This window comes from Trichomonas vaginalis, chromosome III, assembly GCF_026262505.1.
Source record: "Trichomonas vaginalis G3 chromosome III, whole genome shotgun sequence".
Taxonomy (NCBI): Eukaryota; Parabasalia; order Trichomonadida; family Trichomonadidae; genus Trichomonas; species Trichomonas vaginalis.
In genome coordinates, this window is record NC_067205.1 from 7,199,405 (window position 1) to 7,219,330 (window position 19,926).

The 19,926-nt window shown below is 33.4% G+C and overlaps 10 protein-coding genes and 2 pseudogenes across 12 annotated transcripts, besides 2 other annotated features; 9 read left to right on the top strand and 3 right to left on the bottom strand.

Moving 5' to 3' along the window:
- Nucleotides 1-17,619: part of a mobile genetic element that runs on past the window's edge.
- Nucleotides 1,023-1,871, top strand: TVAGG3_0657240 (annotated as a pseudogene). The gene has a single exon. A coding segment is annotated over exon 1 (849 nt).
- Nucleotides 2,137-3,661, top strand: TVAGG3_0657250 (annotated as a pseudogene). The gene has a single exon. A coding segment is annotated over exon 1 (1,525 nt).
- TVAGG3_0657260 (organellar and viral DNA polymerase type B) lies at nucleotides 5,719-6,188 on the top strand (the record flags this gene model as incomplete). Its single annotated transcript, XM_051241885.1, has 1 exon — nucleotides 5,719-6,188. A coding segment is annotated over one exon (470 nt), but the record flags the coding sequence as incomplete, so codon positions are not given.
- Nucleotides 6,827-7,360, top strand: TVAGG3_0657270 (organellar and viral DNA polymerase type B; the record flags this gene model as incomplete). Its single annotated transcript, XM_051241886.1, has 1 exon — nucleotides 6,827-7,360. A coding segment is annotated over one exon (534 nt), but the record flags the coding sequence as incomplete, so codon positions are not given.
- Nucleotides 8,912-9,116, bottom strand: TVAGG3_0657280 (uncharacterized protein; the record flags this gene model as incomplete). Its single annotated transcript, XM_051241887.1, has 1 exon — nucleotides 8,912-9,116. A coding segment is annotated over one exon (205 nt), but the record flags the coding sequence as incomplete, so codon positions are not given.
- Nucleotides 12,006-12,983, top strand: TVAGG3_0657290 (organellar and viral DNA polymerase type B; the record flags this gene model as incomplete). The annotated part of the gene is made up of 1 exon (XM_051241888.1): nucleotides 12,006-12,983. One exon carries the CDS (start codon nucleotides 12,006-12,008, stop codon nucleotides 12,981-12,983), a length of 978 nt encoding a protein of 325 aa, XP_051088475.1.
- TVAGG3_0657300 (uncharacterized protein) lies at nucleotides 13,089-13,946 on the bottom strand (the record flags this gene model as incomplete). The annotated part of the gene is made up of 1 exon (XM_051241889.1): nucleotides 13,089-13,946. One exon carries the CDS (start codon nucleotides 13,944-13,946, stop codon nucleotides 13,089-13,091), a length of 858 nt encoding a protein of 285 aa, XP_051088476.1.
- TVAGG3_0657310 (uncharacterized protein) lies at nucleotides 13,971-14,243 on the bottom strand (the record flags this gene model as incomplete). The annotated part of the gene is made up of 1 exon (XM_051241890.1): nucleotides 13,971-14,243. One exon carries the CDS (start codon nucleotides 14,241-14,243, stop codon nucleotides 13,971-13,973), a length of 273 nt encoding a protein of 90 aa, XP_051088477.1.
- On the top strand, nucleotides 15,894-16,316 carry TVAGG3_0657320 (uncharacterized protein; the record flags this gene model as incomplete). The annotated part of the gene is made up of 1 exon (XM_051241891.1): nucleotides 15,894-16,316. The coding sequence occupies one exon, from the start codon at nucleotides 15,894-15,896 to the stop codon at nucleotides 16,314-16,316; it is 423 nt and encodes a 140-aa protein (XP_051088478.1).
- TVAGG3_0657330 (repellent protein 1 family) lies at nucleotides 16,347-16,805 on the top strand (the record flags this gene model as incomplete). The annotated part of the gene is made up of 1 exon (XM_051241892.1): nucleotides 16,347-16,805. The coding sequence occupies one exon, from the start codon at nucleotides 16,347-16,349 to the stop codon at nucleotides 16,803-16,805; it is 459 nt and encodes a 152-aa protein (XP_051088479.1).
- On the top strand, nucleotides 16,854-17,090 carry TVAGG3_0657340 (uncharacterized protein; the record flags this gene model as incomplete). Its single annotated transcript, XM_051241893.1, has 1 exon — nucleotides 16,854-17,090. The coding sequence occupies one exon, from the start codon at nucleotides 16,854-16,856 to the stop codon at nucleotides 17,088-17,090; it is 237 nt and encodes a 78-aa protein (XP_051088480.1).
- A 170-nt stretch (nucleotides 17,620-17,789) lies between the features above and the next one.
- Nucleotides 17,790-19,121, top strand: TVAGG3_0657350 (paraquat-inducible protein A (PqiA) family; the record flags this gene model as incomplete). Its single annotated transcript, XM_001314439.1, has 1 exon — nucleotides 17,790-19,121. The coding sequence occupies one exon, from the start codon at nucleotides 17,790-17,792 to the stop codon at nucleotides 19,119-19,121; it is 1,332 nt and encodes a 443-aa protein (XP_001314459.1).
- A 543-nt stretch (nucleotides 19,122-19,664) lies between these two features.
- Nucleotides 19,665-19,926: part of a mobile genetic element that runs on past the window's edge.

The window sequence follows — 19,926 nt, forward strand, 5'->3', positions numbered from 1 at the left end:
CAACAGAATATAAACTTTGCTTGAAATATGTTTTAGTAAATTAAAGCAATTTGTAATATCTATCCAAAACTTCTTCAACAGTATCGAACTCATCTTCATAATGCAAACCTAATCTTATTGACTTGGTGCAGTTTTCACTAACACAATATTTTTCTGTTCTCTTGACTGACATAACTAACTCATTTGTTTCATCAAACAGCAACAACCAAAGTTCATGACCTAATACATAACATTCATACTTTATATTTTTAGCTCTGAGTTCTCTTGTAAGCTGTTGCATTTAATATTTTCTAAAAAGTCAACTTCAACAGTCATTCGCACTGGTGCCTTCAGTTCTACAGGCTCTCCTTGAAAGTCAACAAGTCTGAATTGCATGTCTTTCAAATTATGAGGACTAATGCGAACCCATTTACCTAAATGAGTTGCTATGACAGGAACGTTTGGAATGAACATTGAATTTACTTCATAACAGAAAGATTTATACTCTACTGAACCTTTACTATTAACTCCTGAAATGCCTGTGACATTAGCTATTTTAGACTCAATGTATAAACAATTGCCATAACATACGTATGGAACAGATTTCATCTCAATCGTTTTGTCAACACTTTTCAAAGGAAATGTCATATGGTATGCTCCTAAAAGAAGTTGAACTCTATGACTCATTCGTGTTATCTTGAACTCTTTCTTGCTACTGAACTTCAATGTTCCCTCAGAAGAGAGTTCGACATCTATGTTGTCAATAGTTTCTTCATTTATGAGAGTATCTATGACTCCAGCAATTTTATCTATTCTATACCCAGCTCTGTTAGGAAATGTTATAAAACTTCTTTTGTCATCTATTTCAATCTCTATGAAATCTGTTTCATCTGTTATGACAAAAGTTGCGATAGTATTGAAGTCAACAACTCTGAAAGCAAGTGCTTCATTCTGAAGACCTAAGTTTGTTTGTAGCTTTACTGTCCCGTATTCGTTTGGGTCTGTACTTTGCAAATAGAACAACATTTTATTCTCATTAAAATATGACTATTGCTGCATATGCGTATGAAACAAATGAAGCAAGAAGAGCACATGAACTAGTAAACGAAAACTCAACTTTAACCATTGAAGGCAATGATTTAGTCATTGACGATGGAAAAACTAAAAAAGTCATTGATTTCGATACTTTTAACACTTATGACCCATTCATTACAATAAGTAAAGTTCCTATCATAAATGATGGAACGGTGCAATATATAAATTCTACAGTAGATGCCTCATTAGTGAAAGTATTAAATGTTCTCATTGAATTGTTAAAGAGCTTTCGATTTGACGACAACATTAAATGCTTAAAGAATTTAGTCATGAATGAGAAACAAATTCTTGGCGTTGCTGGTAGCAGTAATGATGTACACCTTATGACATTAGAATATTATAACGAACATAAAGATGAACTGAAAGGAGAGAAGGGTGACACCGGACCTCAAGGACCTCAAGGACCACAAGGAATAAGGAATACAAGGAATACAAGGAATACAAGGAATACAAGGACCTCAAGGCGAGAACGGTTTGGATGGTGTAGATGGAAAGGATGGAAAAACTGCTAAATCATGGATATGGAACCTTATAAATACTGGTTTAACAGCTGCTTCATATGGAGTTCTTCAATACCAAATCGGAAAGATATGGGCGGTACTTGGTGAAGAAGTTTTAAATGACGTTAAAAATGCTTTGAACTTCATTTCAAATGGTTCGGATACTATTAAAACTTTATCTGGTTGGATGCAAGAAACAAGGAGTCAAATAGATACTGTAAGACGTATAGCAAACAATGCACGTACGGGATTGGATACTTTACGACAAGCACAAAATACACTAAAGGAAGCAAATGATATTCTTGGCTCAGTATCAGACATGCATGAAGATTGGCTTAAAGGTATTGACAAATCTTTAAAAAATCACAGTCAGTCTATTGCTGACTACAAGAAAAGTATAGATTTTTTACATAGTGCTATGGACGTACATGATGGAAGCATAAGGAACTTACTTAATGCTAACAATAACTTACCAGGAACTATTAAAGCATTTATAAAGTCCTTTGTAAAACCTGGTGCTCTAACATTTAGGTCTTTGAGAGCAAGAGCATTGAAGTCAAGAGATGCAGAAACTCCAACAGAACCTACAGAAGGAACTGAAACAACAGAAACTCCAGAAGAACCACCAAAACCAACAGCTAATGAAATATTGTTCGAATATTTTCCAAGGTACTCTGTTCTCATTGCATACATTCAAGAAATACTTAAGAAAGCAGACTTGACTTTAGGAGATGATGAAAGTTCTGTATATCTTTCGTTCCAGTTTCAAATAGCAGAACTTTTGAGACAGATATGCTTAATGTATGACAACATCTCTGATTTCACAAGATATGATGACGACCATGACCCCGAACACGGTGAAGAAGAAGTTTTACAAACATCCATTAAGACAGGAAAGGTTTTAACACAAAGTCTCATTATTGACACCAAAGATGGTGAAGTGGATGTTCTTCAAGAGCTGAAGAAAAATACTTCTGGGAGGTGGTGGTAGGCATGAACTTGAAATAAATGAGATAGAAGAGAAATTAGCCGAAAAAGCAGATAAAGAACATAAACACAATATCTCCGATATAAATGAACTTCAAGCTACATTAAATAGTAAAGCGGACAAAAATGAACTTGACGCAATGAACAAAGTTTTGAAATCTCATAAACACAACATCTCCGATATAAATGAACTTCAAGCTACATTAGACAGTAAAGCTGACAAGAACCATACACATAAATCCTTCACTACTGTTAGAGCAGACGACATAATACTGAACTTTGACCTTGGTTCAAGTGCACCATTAGAAAATCCAAGTACAAGCGTAAAAGATACTCTTAACAATTTAGATAAGAGTTGCAGGAATATTGAAAGTCATGCCAGAAACTTTGAAGCACATGAACTACCAACAATGTTAGATAAGAAAGCTGACAAGAACCATACACATAAATCCTTCACTACTGTTAGAGCAGACGACATAATATTGAACTTTGACCTTGGTTCAAGTGCACCATTAGAAAATCCAAGTACAAGCGTAAAAAACTCTTAACAATTTAGATAAGAGTTGCAGGAATATCGAAGATCATGCCAAGAAACTTTGAAGCATATGAACTACCCGCAATGTTAGATAAGAAAGCAGACAAAACAGAGCTTCAAACATTAAAGACTCAGATTCTTGAAACATTATATCTTATAGGTTCTATTTATACGTCAATGAATTCAACAAATCCAGAAAAGTTTTAGGTTTTGGTACTTGGGAACAGATTGTAGACAAATTCTTATACTGTGCTAACTCTTCAAAGCAAACAGGAGGTCGAAGAAAAATTACTGAAGCAAACTTACCTGCGCACACTCATACAGGAACTACAAACTTTTCTGGCGACCATAGCCACTCATTAAGAGACCATCCATTATACAACTCAGAATATAAAGCTGGCAATGACGTTTTATCTCCATCTTAAACAATGCAGCAAAAAAGACTTTTCGACCAACTGAACCAGGAGGAAATCATGTCCATACTTCACAACAAATCCAACAGGCTCGGGTGCAGATTATATGCCCACCATTTATGACTGTATTCGCATGGTATAGAGTTCAATGAACGCGCTTGAGCCTAGAATAAAATCTTTAATTTTACATAAATGAGCTTGAAAGAAGTATTCGAACAACATCCATGGAGGTCATTTAAGAAGTTCAATGAAGCTGCAAAAGATCGGGGATTTACTAACAGAGCTGAAGTGAAAAGGTCTTTGACAAAAATGTTGTACATCAAACAAAAATAAACCCTTACGACTACTTTTTACCAATTTACTCCATCACTCCTGACGCATACCAATTTGACACTCTCTCATTCAAAGCAGAAAAGGAGACATAAACCATTCCTCATCTTCATTAATGTTAACACTCGTAAAGCATATGCATATCCAATGAAAAATAAAGGAACTCGTGAAGTGTTAAGAGTTTACAAAAGTTTGTAGCAGAACATAGCCCAAGTACTTTAACATCAGACAAGACAGTGCATACCTCAGCAACGAAATCACAGATTTTCTCATTAAGCATAACATAACTCACTACACTACTGAAGACCATAACCATAACATACTCGGCATCATAAACCGCTTCATAAGGACTCTCAGAGATTTAAACCAAGAGCGAGACTTTATCGAAGAAACAATGAAACATTTTCTCGAAGTATATAATTCCTCAACACATTCTACAACAGACATACACCAAATTCAATGACACAACAACAAGAGAAAATATATACAAAAGAAACGAAGTCAAACACAAAATATCAGAAATTCAACACAATTTACCCTCATTCCTGGTACAAAGTTCGTGTAGTCTTGACGACAAACCGTTGACAAAGAAACGTTTAAGGTTAAGTAGAAACTATTATATCGTAGACTCTACGCAAGGTAATGGATATCTTATAAAAGCTGCCGACGACTCTATTGCGTTTTACCTCGACATAAATTAGTCGAAAGTAGTAATGGCAAACTTGCTGAAACCATTGACGAAGCAAAGCGAGGAGTGGTTATTGAAAACTTGACTATAACATAAACGATGACACTTATAAAGTAAGATATTGAAGGAGGCGTTGAAGATGTTATACCATCTAAGAACTTGAGAGAGTCAAAGCCAACACATCTGGGACCATTAGAGCGGGAGTATTGGAAAGACAAAAACATGCCAGAAAGAATAAGAAAATTCTTCTAAACTTTTTCGTTGGATGTAAATCAGACATGAATGAGAACAGTCATGATATCATTAATGGTACCATTTATTTTAACATAAAGACGCAAAGCGGCGAGGACGAAGTCCATGACCAAAAATATGTTTAGGGTAGATGGTTAGATCTAACCTCATTTCTACCCTCATTTCTACCCTCATTTCTACCCTCTTGAATTTTCATGAATTTTCCCGAAATAAAAAATAAAGTTAGTTTTATTTTATTTATTTTGTATTTTTTTGTATGTAAAGACATGATTTCAGGGATTTTTTTGACGAAGTGTCAATCTTCACTTCGTCAAAAAATAACAGTTATCTAATGAAAAAGTGTCATTTTTTGTATTTTTTGTATGTAAAGACAATGATTTCAGGATTTTTTGACGAAGTGTCAATCTTCACTTCGTCAAAAAATAACAGTTATCTAATGAAAAAGTGTCATTTTTTTTGTATTTGACGAGAATGTCGGGTAGATGGTTAGATCTAACCTCATTTCTAACCTCATTTCTACCCTCTTGAATTTGTCAAGACTTCTTCGTAAATGTTTTGTCAAGACTTCTTCGTAAATGTTTTTTCACCTCTTTTTTCACCTCTTGAATTTTCATGACTTCTTCGTAAATGTTTTGTCAAGACTTCTTCGTAATGAGTGTAAAGGACCCAAAAATAATGTTTAGGTGAAGAGGTTAGATCTAACCTCATTTCTACCCTCATTTCTACCCTCTTGAATTTTCATGACTTCTTCGTAAATGTTTTGTCAAGACTTCTTCGTAATGAGTGTAAAGGACCCAAAAATATATTTTAGGGTAGATGGTTAGATCTAACCTCATTTCTACCCTCATTTCTACCCTCTTGAATTTTCATGAATTTTCCCGAAATAAAAAATAAAGTTAGTTTTATTTTTTTTATTTTTTTTATTTTGTATGTAAAGATATGATTTCAACAATCGGCACAACAGCAATACAAACAACTACAGCACCAAACTCGTTAGTCATGAATCCAACATCTATGTTAGTAGAGATGAAAAGCTTCATTCCTTCTTCATATACTTTTGAAACAGAAATCCAGAAGATAAAGCAAGAACTTTTAACAAGTAATTTAGACTGTAGTGCGAAAGATGAAACAAATGAACAGTATCTTTATGAAATGCAGGACATTATTGACCATTTACCTAAACTACCTGAAATCCAACAACAAAAACTCACTATTCCTGAATTCGACGAAATTGAAGTGAAACCAACTGACTCAGTAGAAATAAAGAAGTTCATTCGTAAGGTAAACTATGAGTTTCTAGGATTTCATTGCAACCATAAGGTTATGGACAAAGATTGCGACATGGTATATAAGAATGTTTCTGACATATATAAATCTGAAGAATTTAAGACCTACGACAACTTTGTTTCGTTAGTTGCTGAATGTGTATGGCAGATAAGAGATGAAGATAGAAGAGGTAAAGTATGGAACAAACAAATAAGACCCGCTATGTTTGAGATGAAGAGAGCAATTGACGCTTTAGTTGTTTTAGCTGGTTTTATTTCAATGTATAACGCAAAAATGAACCCGCAATGTTCTAAATGTAAAGCAGCAATGAGGAGATATAACTACTCCGTCAAAGAGATAGAAAGAATGAGAAACGACTATGCAGACTTAAAGAAAGAAGCAGAAAAACCAGCAGAAGATAAAATGGACATGTTAGAATTTCTGAACAAAAACTATCCAACAGCAGAAGATTTCCTTCTATCTGACGTCAAGAAGAAATATAAAGAAACTTTCGGTATCGTTAAAACTTTTGACATACTGACAGAAGAAATAGAAGCTACGAAACTGTTTAGGATTTCAAATATACATCGTACAATTCATGTAAAACGGTTGTGAAAAAACAGGTGAAAAAAGAGGGTAGAAATGAGGTTAGATCTAACCTTCTACCCTAAACATTATTTTTGCTGAATTCAGCAACAAAAATCGTGAATTTCCTTAAGACAGAAAAAATAAAGTTAGTTTTATTTTTATTTATTTTTTTATTTTGTATGTAAAGACATATATGTCAAACATTGAGTTTGAAACAGTTAGAAAGATAGACAATGACACCAAATTGGTTAGAATAGGTGATTTAAACGTAAGATACTCAAAGAAATACAACAAATATTCTTTGTCAGACATTATATTTCCATCTGGAAAGAAAACACACGACTGGGTTAGAAATGCTTCAACTCAGAAAATTTTGACAAGAAATCCTGAGCTTATGATATCAGTAAGATTCTATGGAACTACAGCATATCTCATCGACAAAAGTCTTATACCAATAGTTTTGTTATGGATTGACCCAGTTGTTGGATATAACTTCATAACTTATGGTTCATTCGATACGGAACGTTGCAGTGAAGGCTTACTTTACATCGTTCAGAAACCGAAGGACTTCAACACAAAAAGATATAAGATAGGAAGGACATATAATATAACTCAAAGATATGACAGTACAGTCAATAGAGTCAAGGTTGTGTTCGTTAATGATATGAGAGCCGCAGAAACAGAACTACTCGAAAAGTTTGAGAAAATGTATGGTGCTCCCATAAAAGGTAAAGAAACGTTTGAAGTAGATGAGATAGATAAAGCTATAAAATTATTTGACGAAGTTGCTGAAAAATACATGTAAAGCGTTTATTTTTGGTCTTTTGTGAAAGATAGAAAAAATAACGCTAATTTTATTTTTATTTATTTTTTTATTTTGTATGTAAAGACAGATATGTCAACAACAGAGAACACAACAACTGCTATCGTTCATGAAGCCATAAATGAAGAATACGAATACATACAGTATAACACAATTGAGACTCATTCGTTCAGTCAAAGATGACATGTACCAAATGCAAAGTATAATGAATGCTCTTCTTTCTACAAAGCAAGCATATCATTGGTTTGAAAACCAACAGGCAAAAGAACTTTTAGAAGAATTTCCTCATATGATTGCTTCCCTCGGAAAACCGAGGGAAGAGATTCCGTACGAAAATCGCAAGAATTTGGCACCTGGTTTGAAAGGTTATTATGTTCATAGACTTCTTGTAAATGCTGTAGCAATGTGGGCTTCACCTCGTTATGCTTGTTATATTTTCATGATGTTAGATGAACTATATAAAGCAGAACGTGGAGAGATGGAAAAGAAACTTCAAGCAAAAGATGAAGTCATTGAATCCAAAGACAAAAGCATACAGAAAAGAATACCACGTTCAGTACCAAAAGGAAAGGAAAAGAGTTTATAAGTATATGATTTACGCTGAAGAGTTGGAGAAAGAAGAAGATAGAGATATGGTTATGTTGCATTTAGTCAGAAGAAATAACAAAAGCTTTTACGACCTTGCTAAGATTTACAAATCTGACAGAAACTGGTTCTATCGTGAAAACTTACCGATTTCAATGACACCGAATGAGCAAATAAAGGAAATTGTCAAAAATACTCTTCCTCAAACACACTATGACATCAAAGGTTGCACAATACTTACATTCAAAGAAGACTTACCATTACTGAAGGAAAAGATAACAGAATATTTCGACAACTTCAAAGAGGAAGAATAAAAAATCTAAGCTAATTTTATTTTTTTATAAAATTTTATCTCATATGAAAGAACATGAATTTAGAATATTCGGAACTCATGACAGAAGAAGAGAACGAACAACATGTAAAAGATTATGCAAAATTTCTGAAGACATACAAAGCATTTAAACAATATCTAAATGCTTCTAAAGATTATGCAAAATTTCTGAAGGTATATAAAGCTTATGAAAAAGCGTATGAAAAGTTTATACATTGGGGAATTGTTGTAAAATATCCATATGAAGACTAACAAAAAATATATTTTTGCTTAAATAGCTTCAGGGTCTATTTCTTCAACCATTTCACTTCCTTCGTCAATGTCAATAGAAGCTTCTTCAACCTTTGGTAAGAATTTCTGTATAACATCTTTGTTCGTTATTGTCTTCAGAGATGAAGGATAATATTTCACATTTGTTTCACCCTTCTTATATTCTTTCTGTTCGGAAAGATTTAAAGCAATACTGAAGAAGTCAATGTTAGAGTTCTTTATAACAGTATAATGAGTATCTTTGACATTCACGAAGAAACTCTTTTGTTTCAAAACTACTGCTAACTCTTGTGAAGTATAACGTTTGCGGTCAATGACAATAGCTAATGGTCTGACATACTGACCAAACTTAGATTCTTTCACAAACTTCTTGTTAAAGATAACATTAACGTTTGAAGCACCATTGAACTCATTCTTGATGGCAGTAGCGAGAGCATTGTATGAAAAGAACTTGCAATCTTGCATGTGTTTCATTAAAAATAAAAATATTAAATTATTTGAAAAATAACTTTAAAAAATCTAATCTAATTTTTCAAAAAAATTTTTTTATTTCCTACTAAAGATGTATCGGAAGTTGTCTAAGTTAGAACACTCGGAAATAAAACAACTTCTTACAGAAGCTAATATAGATGTTGCAAAGCATTACGCAACAAACAAAAAAGCACTCGCTGACATCCTCAATGACTATAATGGTGCAATAAGTTATGATAGAATTCATGAGTCATAAAGCCGCAACGCGGCGAGGACGAAGTTCATGCAATAGCATTTCCTTTAAATGACATTGCTATTGACTTATATCATAGACGTTCAGTACCTCATGAAGTAAGCGTGAGATGTTTGACATAACAAAATGCAAACGTTGGTGAAACAAGAAGAAGAGACGACACACTGAAACAACAGAGAAGAGAGATTTTAAAAGTGCTATAGAACAAGTTCGCAAAGCTAATAATGTCATTCGTTCCATTGACGACAAACCAAAAGAAGGTGAGAGATGGTTAAAGAAAGATGAAGAGAATAGGAAGAGAAATGTGAAGTCAGGCAATAGACTCATTGACTTTAACATCGAAGCTTTAGATGAACCAAACAGAGACTACTTACACACAAACATTTCGGTAAGGTTTTCATGAGACTCTTAGAGAAAATTAAAATAAACTCACAACAGAGATGGATGGTATGTTATAAACTTGGTGGAAAGTATGAATGTTCTACGTTAAACCTCAATAATATTGGAACATTACTACATCAGCTCTTGAAGGAGAACTTTATATCAGAGATAGAAAGCAAATGCTGCAGGTATTGTTGAAATGCACTATGACTTCTTCTGACAAACATAAAGAATCTTACCGAAATAAAGATGTATGATTTAACAGAATATGAAGGCTTAACGATGTCAGATGTAAAGAAAGGCAAACCAAAAAAGAGACCATATAGAGATGAAAGCACACTGACAAATGACCAGAAAGCCATTTTGGAAGCTCTTAAGCAAACAGGAAACCCAGCACTTATAGAAAGCTTTTGGAAAGATAATGGTGAAAGAAGTTTTATAAGAAGAGAAGCGGTCAGTTCTGGAAGTATCTTTGCACATTACCTATAAATCTTGAACGCTACCAAATTCTTCAATGAACTGAACAAAAGAACTGCAGCACTTATGACAGAAGACAATTGTTTCGTTTATGCTTGCATTCAAGCTGGAGTAGATGAAGAAACTATTGACCACATGAGAGAAGTCATTCGTGTTAGAGACTTTCCTCAAAGTAAAGTACAAGAAATTTCTGACGCAACAAGTATAGCATTTAATGTTACCATTGGTTATTTCAATGACTCAAGACATAATGAAATAAAGAGATACATACCAAAAAGAATGTGAAACTGCTCGAACTATTGACTTACTTCTTGTTGAAGACCACTACATGCTAAACGAAAGATTACCAATGACAACATATTTCATTCGCAACTATATAGAAATCTTGAAGGAGTGTGGTGGAATGAACATTGAGAAACAAATGAAGATTTATACAAAGAGAGATGGTAAATACATTGTTCGCATGGATAGAACAACACCGTTATGGGATGTTATGAAAACATTGTGGGAGTGCAAATATTTTGAACCTATTTCTTATGGAGAACTTTTCACATATACGACTGACTTATATAAACAGAACCTTGCACCATTTAAAGATTTGACATATGCTCCAAAGTATTGTGTACAACTGAAGAAGAAAGCAGAGTCAAAAGAAGTAAATAAAGCTAAATGTAAGTTCATTCCTGAGCATGTTTTCTTTGCTGACTTTGAGTGCAGTACCGATGGCTTTCATAAAGCTTTTAACATCTGTTATGACAGTGAGATGGTTCAGTGAGTGAAAGCATATGGGTCAGAACTGTGCAACAGAATTTTTGGAACGACTTCCTGACAAGAGTTTAATATATTTCCATAACCTCAGTTATGATATAAACTTCATCTTAAGACACATGACAGAAGTGAAAGGAACTCCCATCATTAAAGGTTCACGAACAATGCAAATAACTGGTTTATATAAAGGACGGGCAATTATTATAAAAGACTCTTACAGTGTTATAAATAAGAAGCTTAAACTATTTCCTGCTATGTTTAACTTACAAACAGGACCGAAAGAAGTATTTCCATATAACTACTACAGCAGTACTTTGTTAGCAAATGACAACAGAACTGGTGTCATTTCTGAAGCATGTAAGTTTATCCGGGATGCAGATACATTCATGAAAAACATAGATTCCATCAAAGGTTGCAGAATAGATGAAAACCACTTCGACTTAGAAAAATATAGCTCATTTTATTGCAAACAAGATGTAAGAATTTTAAGAGAAGGTTTTGTTAAGTTCCGCAATGACTTATTGAAAGAATTTGATTTAAACGTATATGACTACGTTAGTATTTGTTCTATTGCTAACAAATTATTTGAGAACAGAGTATACTTCCCGAATGGAAATCTTTATGACCTCTCAAATAAACCAAGAGAATTTATTTCACGCTGTATTCAAGGTGGAAGATGTATGTTGTCAGATAACATGAAACAAAAGAGCGAAAAGAAACTCATTGCTGATTTCGACGCTGTTTCATTATATCCATCCGCTATAGCAAGACTTTATACTTTAGAAGGAATTCCAAAGGTTATGAAGGATGAGATGCTAAGCACAGAGTATCTCATGAGACATTTATTCGATGACGACCAAAAGGAACCCATTGGTGAAAAGTTTATGTCTGGCTTCTTTGTTCTCATTAAGATAACAGAGATTGGAATACATAGACACTTTCCTTTAATAGTTTGTGACCCTGAACTAAATCCAGAACTTAACGTTCCCAGAAGTTCAAACACTTGCTGTTTAATGTATGTTGACCATATAACATTACAAGACCTCATAAAATATCAAGGTGTCAAATGTGAAGTGTTGCAAGGATACTATTACGATGGAAACAGAGATATTAGAATAAGAGATGAAGTAAAGAAGTTGTTTGAGTTAAGGTTAAAGTATAAGAAAGAAGGAAATCCTTTGCAAGAAAATATAAAGCTCATTCTGAACAGTATTTATGGCAAAACTATTCTATCTCCTATTGAGTCAAAAATAACCATAGTAAATGACAAAGATGCTATAAGATATGCCATCAGAAACTACAACCATATAGTGAAGTTCGAAGGTTTGGATGGTTCAGATAAAACTATTTTCAAGCTAACGAAAAGCATTTGCAGACACTTTAACTTCTGTCCACTTGGTGTTAACATTCTGTCTATGTCGAAGAGAATAATGTGTGAAGTATTCTGTACTGCAGAAGACTTAGGAATGGACATCTTTTATAGCGATACCGACAGTATGCATCTCTACAATGAAGATATCCCTCGTTTAGCTGAAGAGTTTGAGAAACGTTATGGAAGAGTTCTCATTGGTAAAAACCTTGGTCAATTTCATTCTGACTTCGCAGAAATAACACCTGGAAAACAAAGTTTAGCATACAAGTCAATATTTTGTGGAAAGAAGACTTACATAGACTTACTCACGAATGATTTAAATGAAGTTGCATTTCACTGCAGAATGAAAGGCGTGAAGCAAGATGTTATTGCTTTAACCGCTAATGAAATGTTTCCTGACTCTGTTCAGTGTTTCTATGATGAAGATAAAGGTTTAATGGTTCCGCAAGGAACATATGACAAAGATTCTGAGTTCAGTGTTATGAAGTTATATAAAGCACTTTATGACGGTCAAGAGATTGGATTTGACTTATGTAAGTCATGTCAACCTTGCTTTGCTGAAAAGTTTAACTTTTCTATTCAGACTAAGACTTCATTCATAAGAAAGCTTAAGTTCTGAGGTCATGAATGAGAAAAATAATGAGGTCATTTATTTTTGTCAGCAGTGAGACCATTCATGATAAAAATAAGCCGCTAGCGGCAAGGGTGAAGCCCATGTGGTCATTTACAATACTGCGATGGTAGAGTTTAAGAGTTGTGCTTCAATGTAGAGACAGTCCTTATGGTCTGGAGGTAAGAACACTGGGCAGTTATGGTCATGAGTGGAGAACATGTCTATCCAAAACTCACGATTGAAGCCAGTTAATTTATAGTATTTAGGGTTAGGAAGTGGTGAAGTTCTTGTATGACCAATGAACTCATTTTCAACTCCCTTACTTAAGTTTGAATATAATATAGCTTGCTTTCTATCCCAAATGCCAGGTGTTACAATCTTTGAAAATTCATTTTTCCTCGGAAGCATTGCATCATAATTGAAAACATTCTTGAAATCATCACTTGGTTCAGAGATTTGAAACCTTATACGTAATGGATTTTCTTTCTCTTTAGCTACTTCATTGAATGGTGAATATATAACAAACTGACAGTCATGAGTTCCATCTTCATTTTCATTAAATTCATAATGAAAGTCTATAAGTTGTGGCTGACTACCTTCTTCTTTCAGTTGTGCAAGAAACTCACGTAAAGGCTGTAAAGTTTGTACTTCAATGTTGAACTTTTTCTCGAACATCTCATTAAATGAAATCATACATTCTTGTAAAGTTGTATCGTCTTTAAAGTATTTGTATATGTGAATGTTTTGGGCGCTTAAAGACTGTTCGTCATTTTCTATCTCGACTTGAAGTATAAAGTCAACCTTTCTGAAAGCACGTGTTATATACATAGATGTTATGCCAATGTACTTCTCTTCATTTATGTTCACAATCCAGTCTGTTGGAAACTTAAACGTTACTCTGTTCCCCTTTATTTTAACGTCAGGGTTTTCACTACTGAACGCAACAGATAAAGGTATTTGTCTATACATTTAATTCGGATAAAAATAAACCATTTACTCTTTCTTTGCTTCAGCTTCTTTAGCTTTTTGTTCTTCCTTTGCTTTTGCTTCTTCTCTAGCTTTCTTCGCCAGCAAACGTGGGTTCTTTTGTCTTCCAGCAGCTAATGCAGCAAGTTGTTTTTCACTAAGTTTTCTCTTTGGTCTCTCTGGCTTTTGTTCTTGTTTTTGTTCCTTCAGTTCGGATAAAATTTGCTCACGAATTTCTTTCTTCAATGCTTCAACATCTATGACCCCTTGGGTCTTGTCCGTAGGACTTGTCTGAGTCATTTGACTGCAGATAAAAAACAAAATTAAAACTTTAACCGGTGTAAAATGAGCTTGTCAAAATCAGAGCGAGAGTCTATTATATTAAATGACGCAAGAGGAATACAACATCCTTTCTATTACGTAAGTCAGAGTAAAGATGGTAAAATATACGTAAGAAAAAGAAAGGTTCCATTAGCGAATGCAGAAAGCGACAACATTAAGGTGCATGGCAAGGGTGAAGTCCATATAAAACCTTCTGTTCAAACTGAGCCACCAAAAGAACAAGAAGAAAAAAAGCCAGATGTACTTTCAATAACGAACCAAGAGCTTATTGCAAAGTTTGTGAATTTCATTGAAAAGCAAACCGAGTCAAAGAACCCTGACCCACCAGTGAAAGAAGTTGAGACAAAAGAGAATGTACAGTTCATTGAAAATGTCAAGAAACAACTTCCACCACGAATGCCAAGAAGAAGAGTGAGAATAATGAAGTAAATAGATATTTTTATCCGAAGTAAATACATGCAGAACGAACAGTTAAACGAATTTACTCCAGCAGAGCATATTCATCAGATTCGCTCATATTTCGATATCATAGACAATGCAGTTCAAATTGGTGACACTAATAGAAAATATTCTGACGCAAAGATTCCATCACAACCTGGAACTGCTAAAGATAACACATGGGTAACATTCAATCTCTCACCTCCTGGTGAAAATATGTTGGACCTTTACAATACATTCATTACGTATAAAATGGAAGGTCAATTTATTGTAGATAAAGAAATTGGTTCAGGTTCCAATAAAACAAACCCACCAGGATTTTGGATTGGTTTCGATGACGCTTTCTATGCAGTTGCTGGATATCAAATCCTTGCAAATGGTCGTATCGTATATTCTCAAGACAACGCAAGAGAAGAAGCATATATAACTTCAAACTCACAAACTACCGAACAAATAAAGAAAGTAGATGTTTTCTCAAAGACTCGACATGAAGATGTATGGAGTCATTCGGGAACATGCAGAACAGGACAAATTGTTAGTGGTCCAATTACAGCAGGAAAATCATTTGATTTTAAGCTTCGTTTAAGAATTCCTGTTAGAAGATTCCTTCCATTAGAAGCTATTCGATTTATTCCAGCTTTTGCAGGAAACATTCAGCTTAAAGTAAAGTTCAGTAGCGACGCCTTACAATGCACATCTATATCTGTAAATGATATCATTGCTTTCAATCCAACTCTTAAAGTTGCATTTGCTTCAGATTCAAATCCACCGACAAATAAATTTGTTCCATGGAATGAACCATTCACTATGATAACGAAGGCAGTAGAAGCTAGTGGAACAGTTACTATTACAACTGTAACCCAGCAACTATTTCGAACAAAGATGGATTTTAATGAATGTTTCATTCATCCAAAGTCATTCTCTTTAGACCCTAACATTTATACAGAACTTGTAGAACATTATACAAACGAGGCTTTATGTTTTCCTGTTAAAGTTATGGATTGGATTCCTATGGACGGTTCATTCTCAAAGAATACAGATAGTTCAAGTGCAACATTTACAGCAGCTTATACGCCTATTAATGTTAAAAGTATTTGGGCACTATTTAGAAAGAAAGACAACTATTATGTTAATTTTGAGAACCCTAAGTTTAAATATCTTCAGCTTTCCATGGGAGCTTATGGAAATATGCCTGCAGAACCTGAAAAATCATATGGACCTGTATTTTATGAAATGGTTGCGAACGCCTGCAATACAAACAATGATATGATAGGATTTAATGAAGATGTTATGAGGTCATTGGTGGATGATGGTAGTGTGGAACATAAATGGGATAGCTATGACAACACACATTTCTTATGTGGTTTTCCAACAGAAGTGGACTTTTGCTTCCAGCAAGGTCAAACATCTACTGCTCCAATAACATACAAATTGTCTGTTAAAGGACCTATTGAACTAGCAACTGAAAATGTACCAAAGCCACTTATTGGATTTATGAGGGATTGTTGCTTTGCCATTCAGGTGCGTGCTAATGGAATCCCAATAATAAGATTAGATGACTATAACTTAGCTGCGGACGACAGTGAGGAATAAAGGATGAACGTTTATTTTTAAAGCTTATAAATGAGTTCTTCATCAAGCTCTCGTGAACCTTCACCATCTATGAAACAAACTTTACCAAACGATTATGGAGCACCTATTGAATATTTCTTACGAGCTGCACAATGGCAAAGAGCAGTCTCACCAAGGTTAGGTGTTCCACCAGCTCCTGTCAAAAATAGCATTTGGTCAAGTCCTTATATAAAATATGGTCTCCCACTAGGTTTGCTAGCTACAGCAGGAGCAGTAATGATGTTGAAAAGAAATAAAGCAAATGTTGTAAATAATACTGAAGTAGCTGAAGTTAAACAAACTCCAACACCTTCGCCAAAACCAACGCCTTCACAAGCAAAACCTTCAATGACTCCTGAACCTATGGAAGTACAAACTCCTGTTCAAAAGTCAACTCCTAAACCGACTCCAACATTTAAACCAGAACCTACTCCTCAAATAAATCGTAAAACTCCTGCGTTTCCTTACTGAAAAAATAACGTTATTTTTATTTAATATTAAAATTTTTATTTGATTGAAATGACGACTAAAGTCACTGAAGCAATGAAACAAAAGTTTTTGGTAGAATACATTAAATCAGGAACTATTCCAGAAGGTTTTTACATTCATACTATGAAGGATGGTAGAGTTCAGTTTAGAAAGATAAAGCAACCATTAGATAAAGAAGGTATATTAAGGAAGATTAAACTTCATGAGGACAACATTGCTGAACTTAGGAAGAAGTTAGAAGAGTTGGAGAAAGGAAGAGAGTTATAAAGCAATGAATTCAACAAGGTAGAAATGAGGTTAGAAATGAGGGTAGAAATGAGGTTAGATCTAACCTTCTACCCTAAATTTAAATGGATGTTTTCATACGTGTGAGGGTGGTGATATCATTAATTTTTAAGTTTATTTTTTATTTTATTTTTTTATTTTATTTTTATATAAATGACAGAACAAAAGCAACTCATACAAATCAAAACATATAACAAACATACATTTAAACATTTATTCTTCCTTCCTGAGCATAACATGTTCTTTCAAATACATCCGAGACCAGTTGACTTTTCATTGACTGTGTATAAAGATAGAAATAGTTATATCATTAAACCATATGATGACGAAGGTAAGTTATGTAAATTGTACGTTAAGAAGTTAGAGAAAGTTTATGGCTTCAAGTATGATTACAATAGGGTTAACACTGATGATGAAGATATTGAGGAAAATTTATGAGAACATTAGTGAAGTCGGTAGTGAGAACGATAGTGAGAACGTTTATTTTTACATTAGTGAGTTCGTTAGTGAAAATGTTAGTGAAGTCGTTAGTGAAGTCATTAGTGAAGTCAGACGGTTTTGTAAATATTTAAGGTTAAGTTGGGTAAGGTGGAACGCAGTGCCGCCGTACCCAAGTTAACCATACTAACTGTCTTGATTGCAATCATGTCATGCGCATGGCCATATACAAAAATAATTTTCATGTTTGTTGTATGGTGTCTCCCAACCACAAAAATTAAGCCTCATCAAAGGGAAAAAGCAGTGGAAATTCTTGACATTCTTGGTAAATGGTCATTAGTTGACTCTTATGTTATGATTCTAATGCTTATTGCTTTCAGAATGAAAATTAATTTACCTCCAAACGAAGATGATTACAATATTTTGCAGATAAACTTGTTTGTCTATCCAGCATGGGGATTTGTAACATTAGTTGTGGGTACAATTTTATCACTAGGATGTTCACAAGTAATCCTTGCGGCTGAAAGGTATGTTGACAAAAAAGAATTGCTAAATCATCAAATACAATTAATAATAGAAGAAGAAGAAAAGAGAAATAAAGAAGATTATTCGGATTATTCCTATTCATATTCTTATTCTTATTCAGATTCTGAATCAGAAAACAAAAAGAAAGGAAAGAAGAAGGGAAAACTCTCAAATATTGGGAAAAATACAAAAAAGCCAAAAAATAACCAGCAGAGGTTAGAAACTGTTGAGGAAGATGATCAGAATGAAAACGCTCCATCACCAAAACCAAAGAAGAAAAACGAGAATGATAAAAAGGATAAGAAAAAGAAAAGCAAACTCGATGGGAAACATAAGCTGTCTCTGTTTATGTATTGTAAGAGCTTTTTATGGAAAATTTTTCTTTCACTTATTATGCTCTCCGGAATAATAATGTTTATTTTCGGAACTTATATGAAAGCATTTTCATTCAAATTTGTTGGATTGGCTGGATGGGCTTTGAAGCTTGTTAACGCAGATCAATACAGAGAATATTCTTCAATCGATTTGGCAATTCAACTCCCAAAAGCTGCAGAAAATCAAAATTCTTTTGGGATAAGGATTACGCAGGCTGTTTATATTTTAGTGACAAATTTGATGCCAATTATACATTTGGTTTGTCTTAGTATTTTATGGTTCATTCCATTGAAGTTGAAGCACATTCACTTCATCGAAAGAGCATGTGAATATATGTATTCATGGGCATGCTTAGATGTTTTTGTTATATCAATTGTGGCCGCTGTTATGGAGATATCACAACTTGCATTGTTTATGGTCGGTGATAGATGTGATATTGTTGATATTATAACAAAAGAATACTTTTCACAAGAAGATTTGATTAAAGATCACTTAACTTGTTTTGATGTTGTTACAACTTTTCTCAAAGGTTCATATATTATAATAGCTGCTGCAATTTTTCATACTATCGCAACAATTGGTATTGGCAAGTGTACTAAAAAACTGAACAGAGATCTTGCAGAGATAGAAAAAGAGAAGAGAGATCAAAATAAATTATCACCTCTTCTAAATTAATTTATTAAGTTCTTATATTTATTTTGTTTTGTAAACATATTATTTCATGCCATTTTATGAATAATAAATCAACCTTTTGATTACTAATTAAGCAATTGATTAAATTTTAAATTTGAAAGCAAAATGATTGTATGATGTGAAAATACCATCAATTATTCTATATCATTACATAGTTTAACAATAATCTTACATTTTGATAATTTTTGTTATTTAGTATTCAGTTGAAAAATAGTATAATCATCTATGGGGACTTCATTGTTTTATTAAATAATGTGTAATATTTGAATATTTATTAAAATATTTAAAAATATATTTTATTATTATTAAATACTATTGGCATTGGATTACTAGGAGATTTACTTTCTCTTTTCATATATGATTATGAATTTTAAAATAATCATTATGATGTTTTACTTTTCTTCATTAATTTAGCATATATTCATAAGTAATATATTATATTTAAGTATAGATATGGCTATCTGTGTCCATTCAATTCTAAATTCATGAGTCAAGAACATATCAATAGAGGTTATATATTAAAAAGAGAAAGGGACAGACTAGCCCATTGTCACTTTTTAATTTAGCAAATGAACGCTTATGGAGTGGAGTTTTTGGGTAAATCTGATTTGCTTATAAATGAAATAAAATCAAAAGAAACCATATTGGCATTATATTATGCAAAAATAAATGATCTTACTTAGTACTTTTAAAGCTAATTTCAGAAAAAAATTTGACACAATGGTATCCGGCACATACAAGTGGTGTACAACCAAAATATAAGTTGGTTTAAACATATATTGCTATA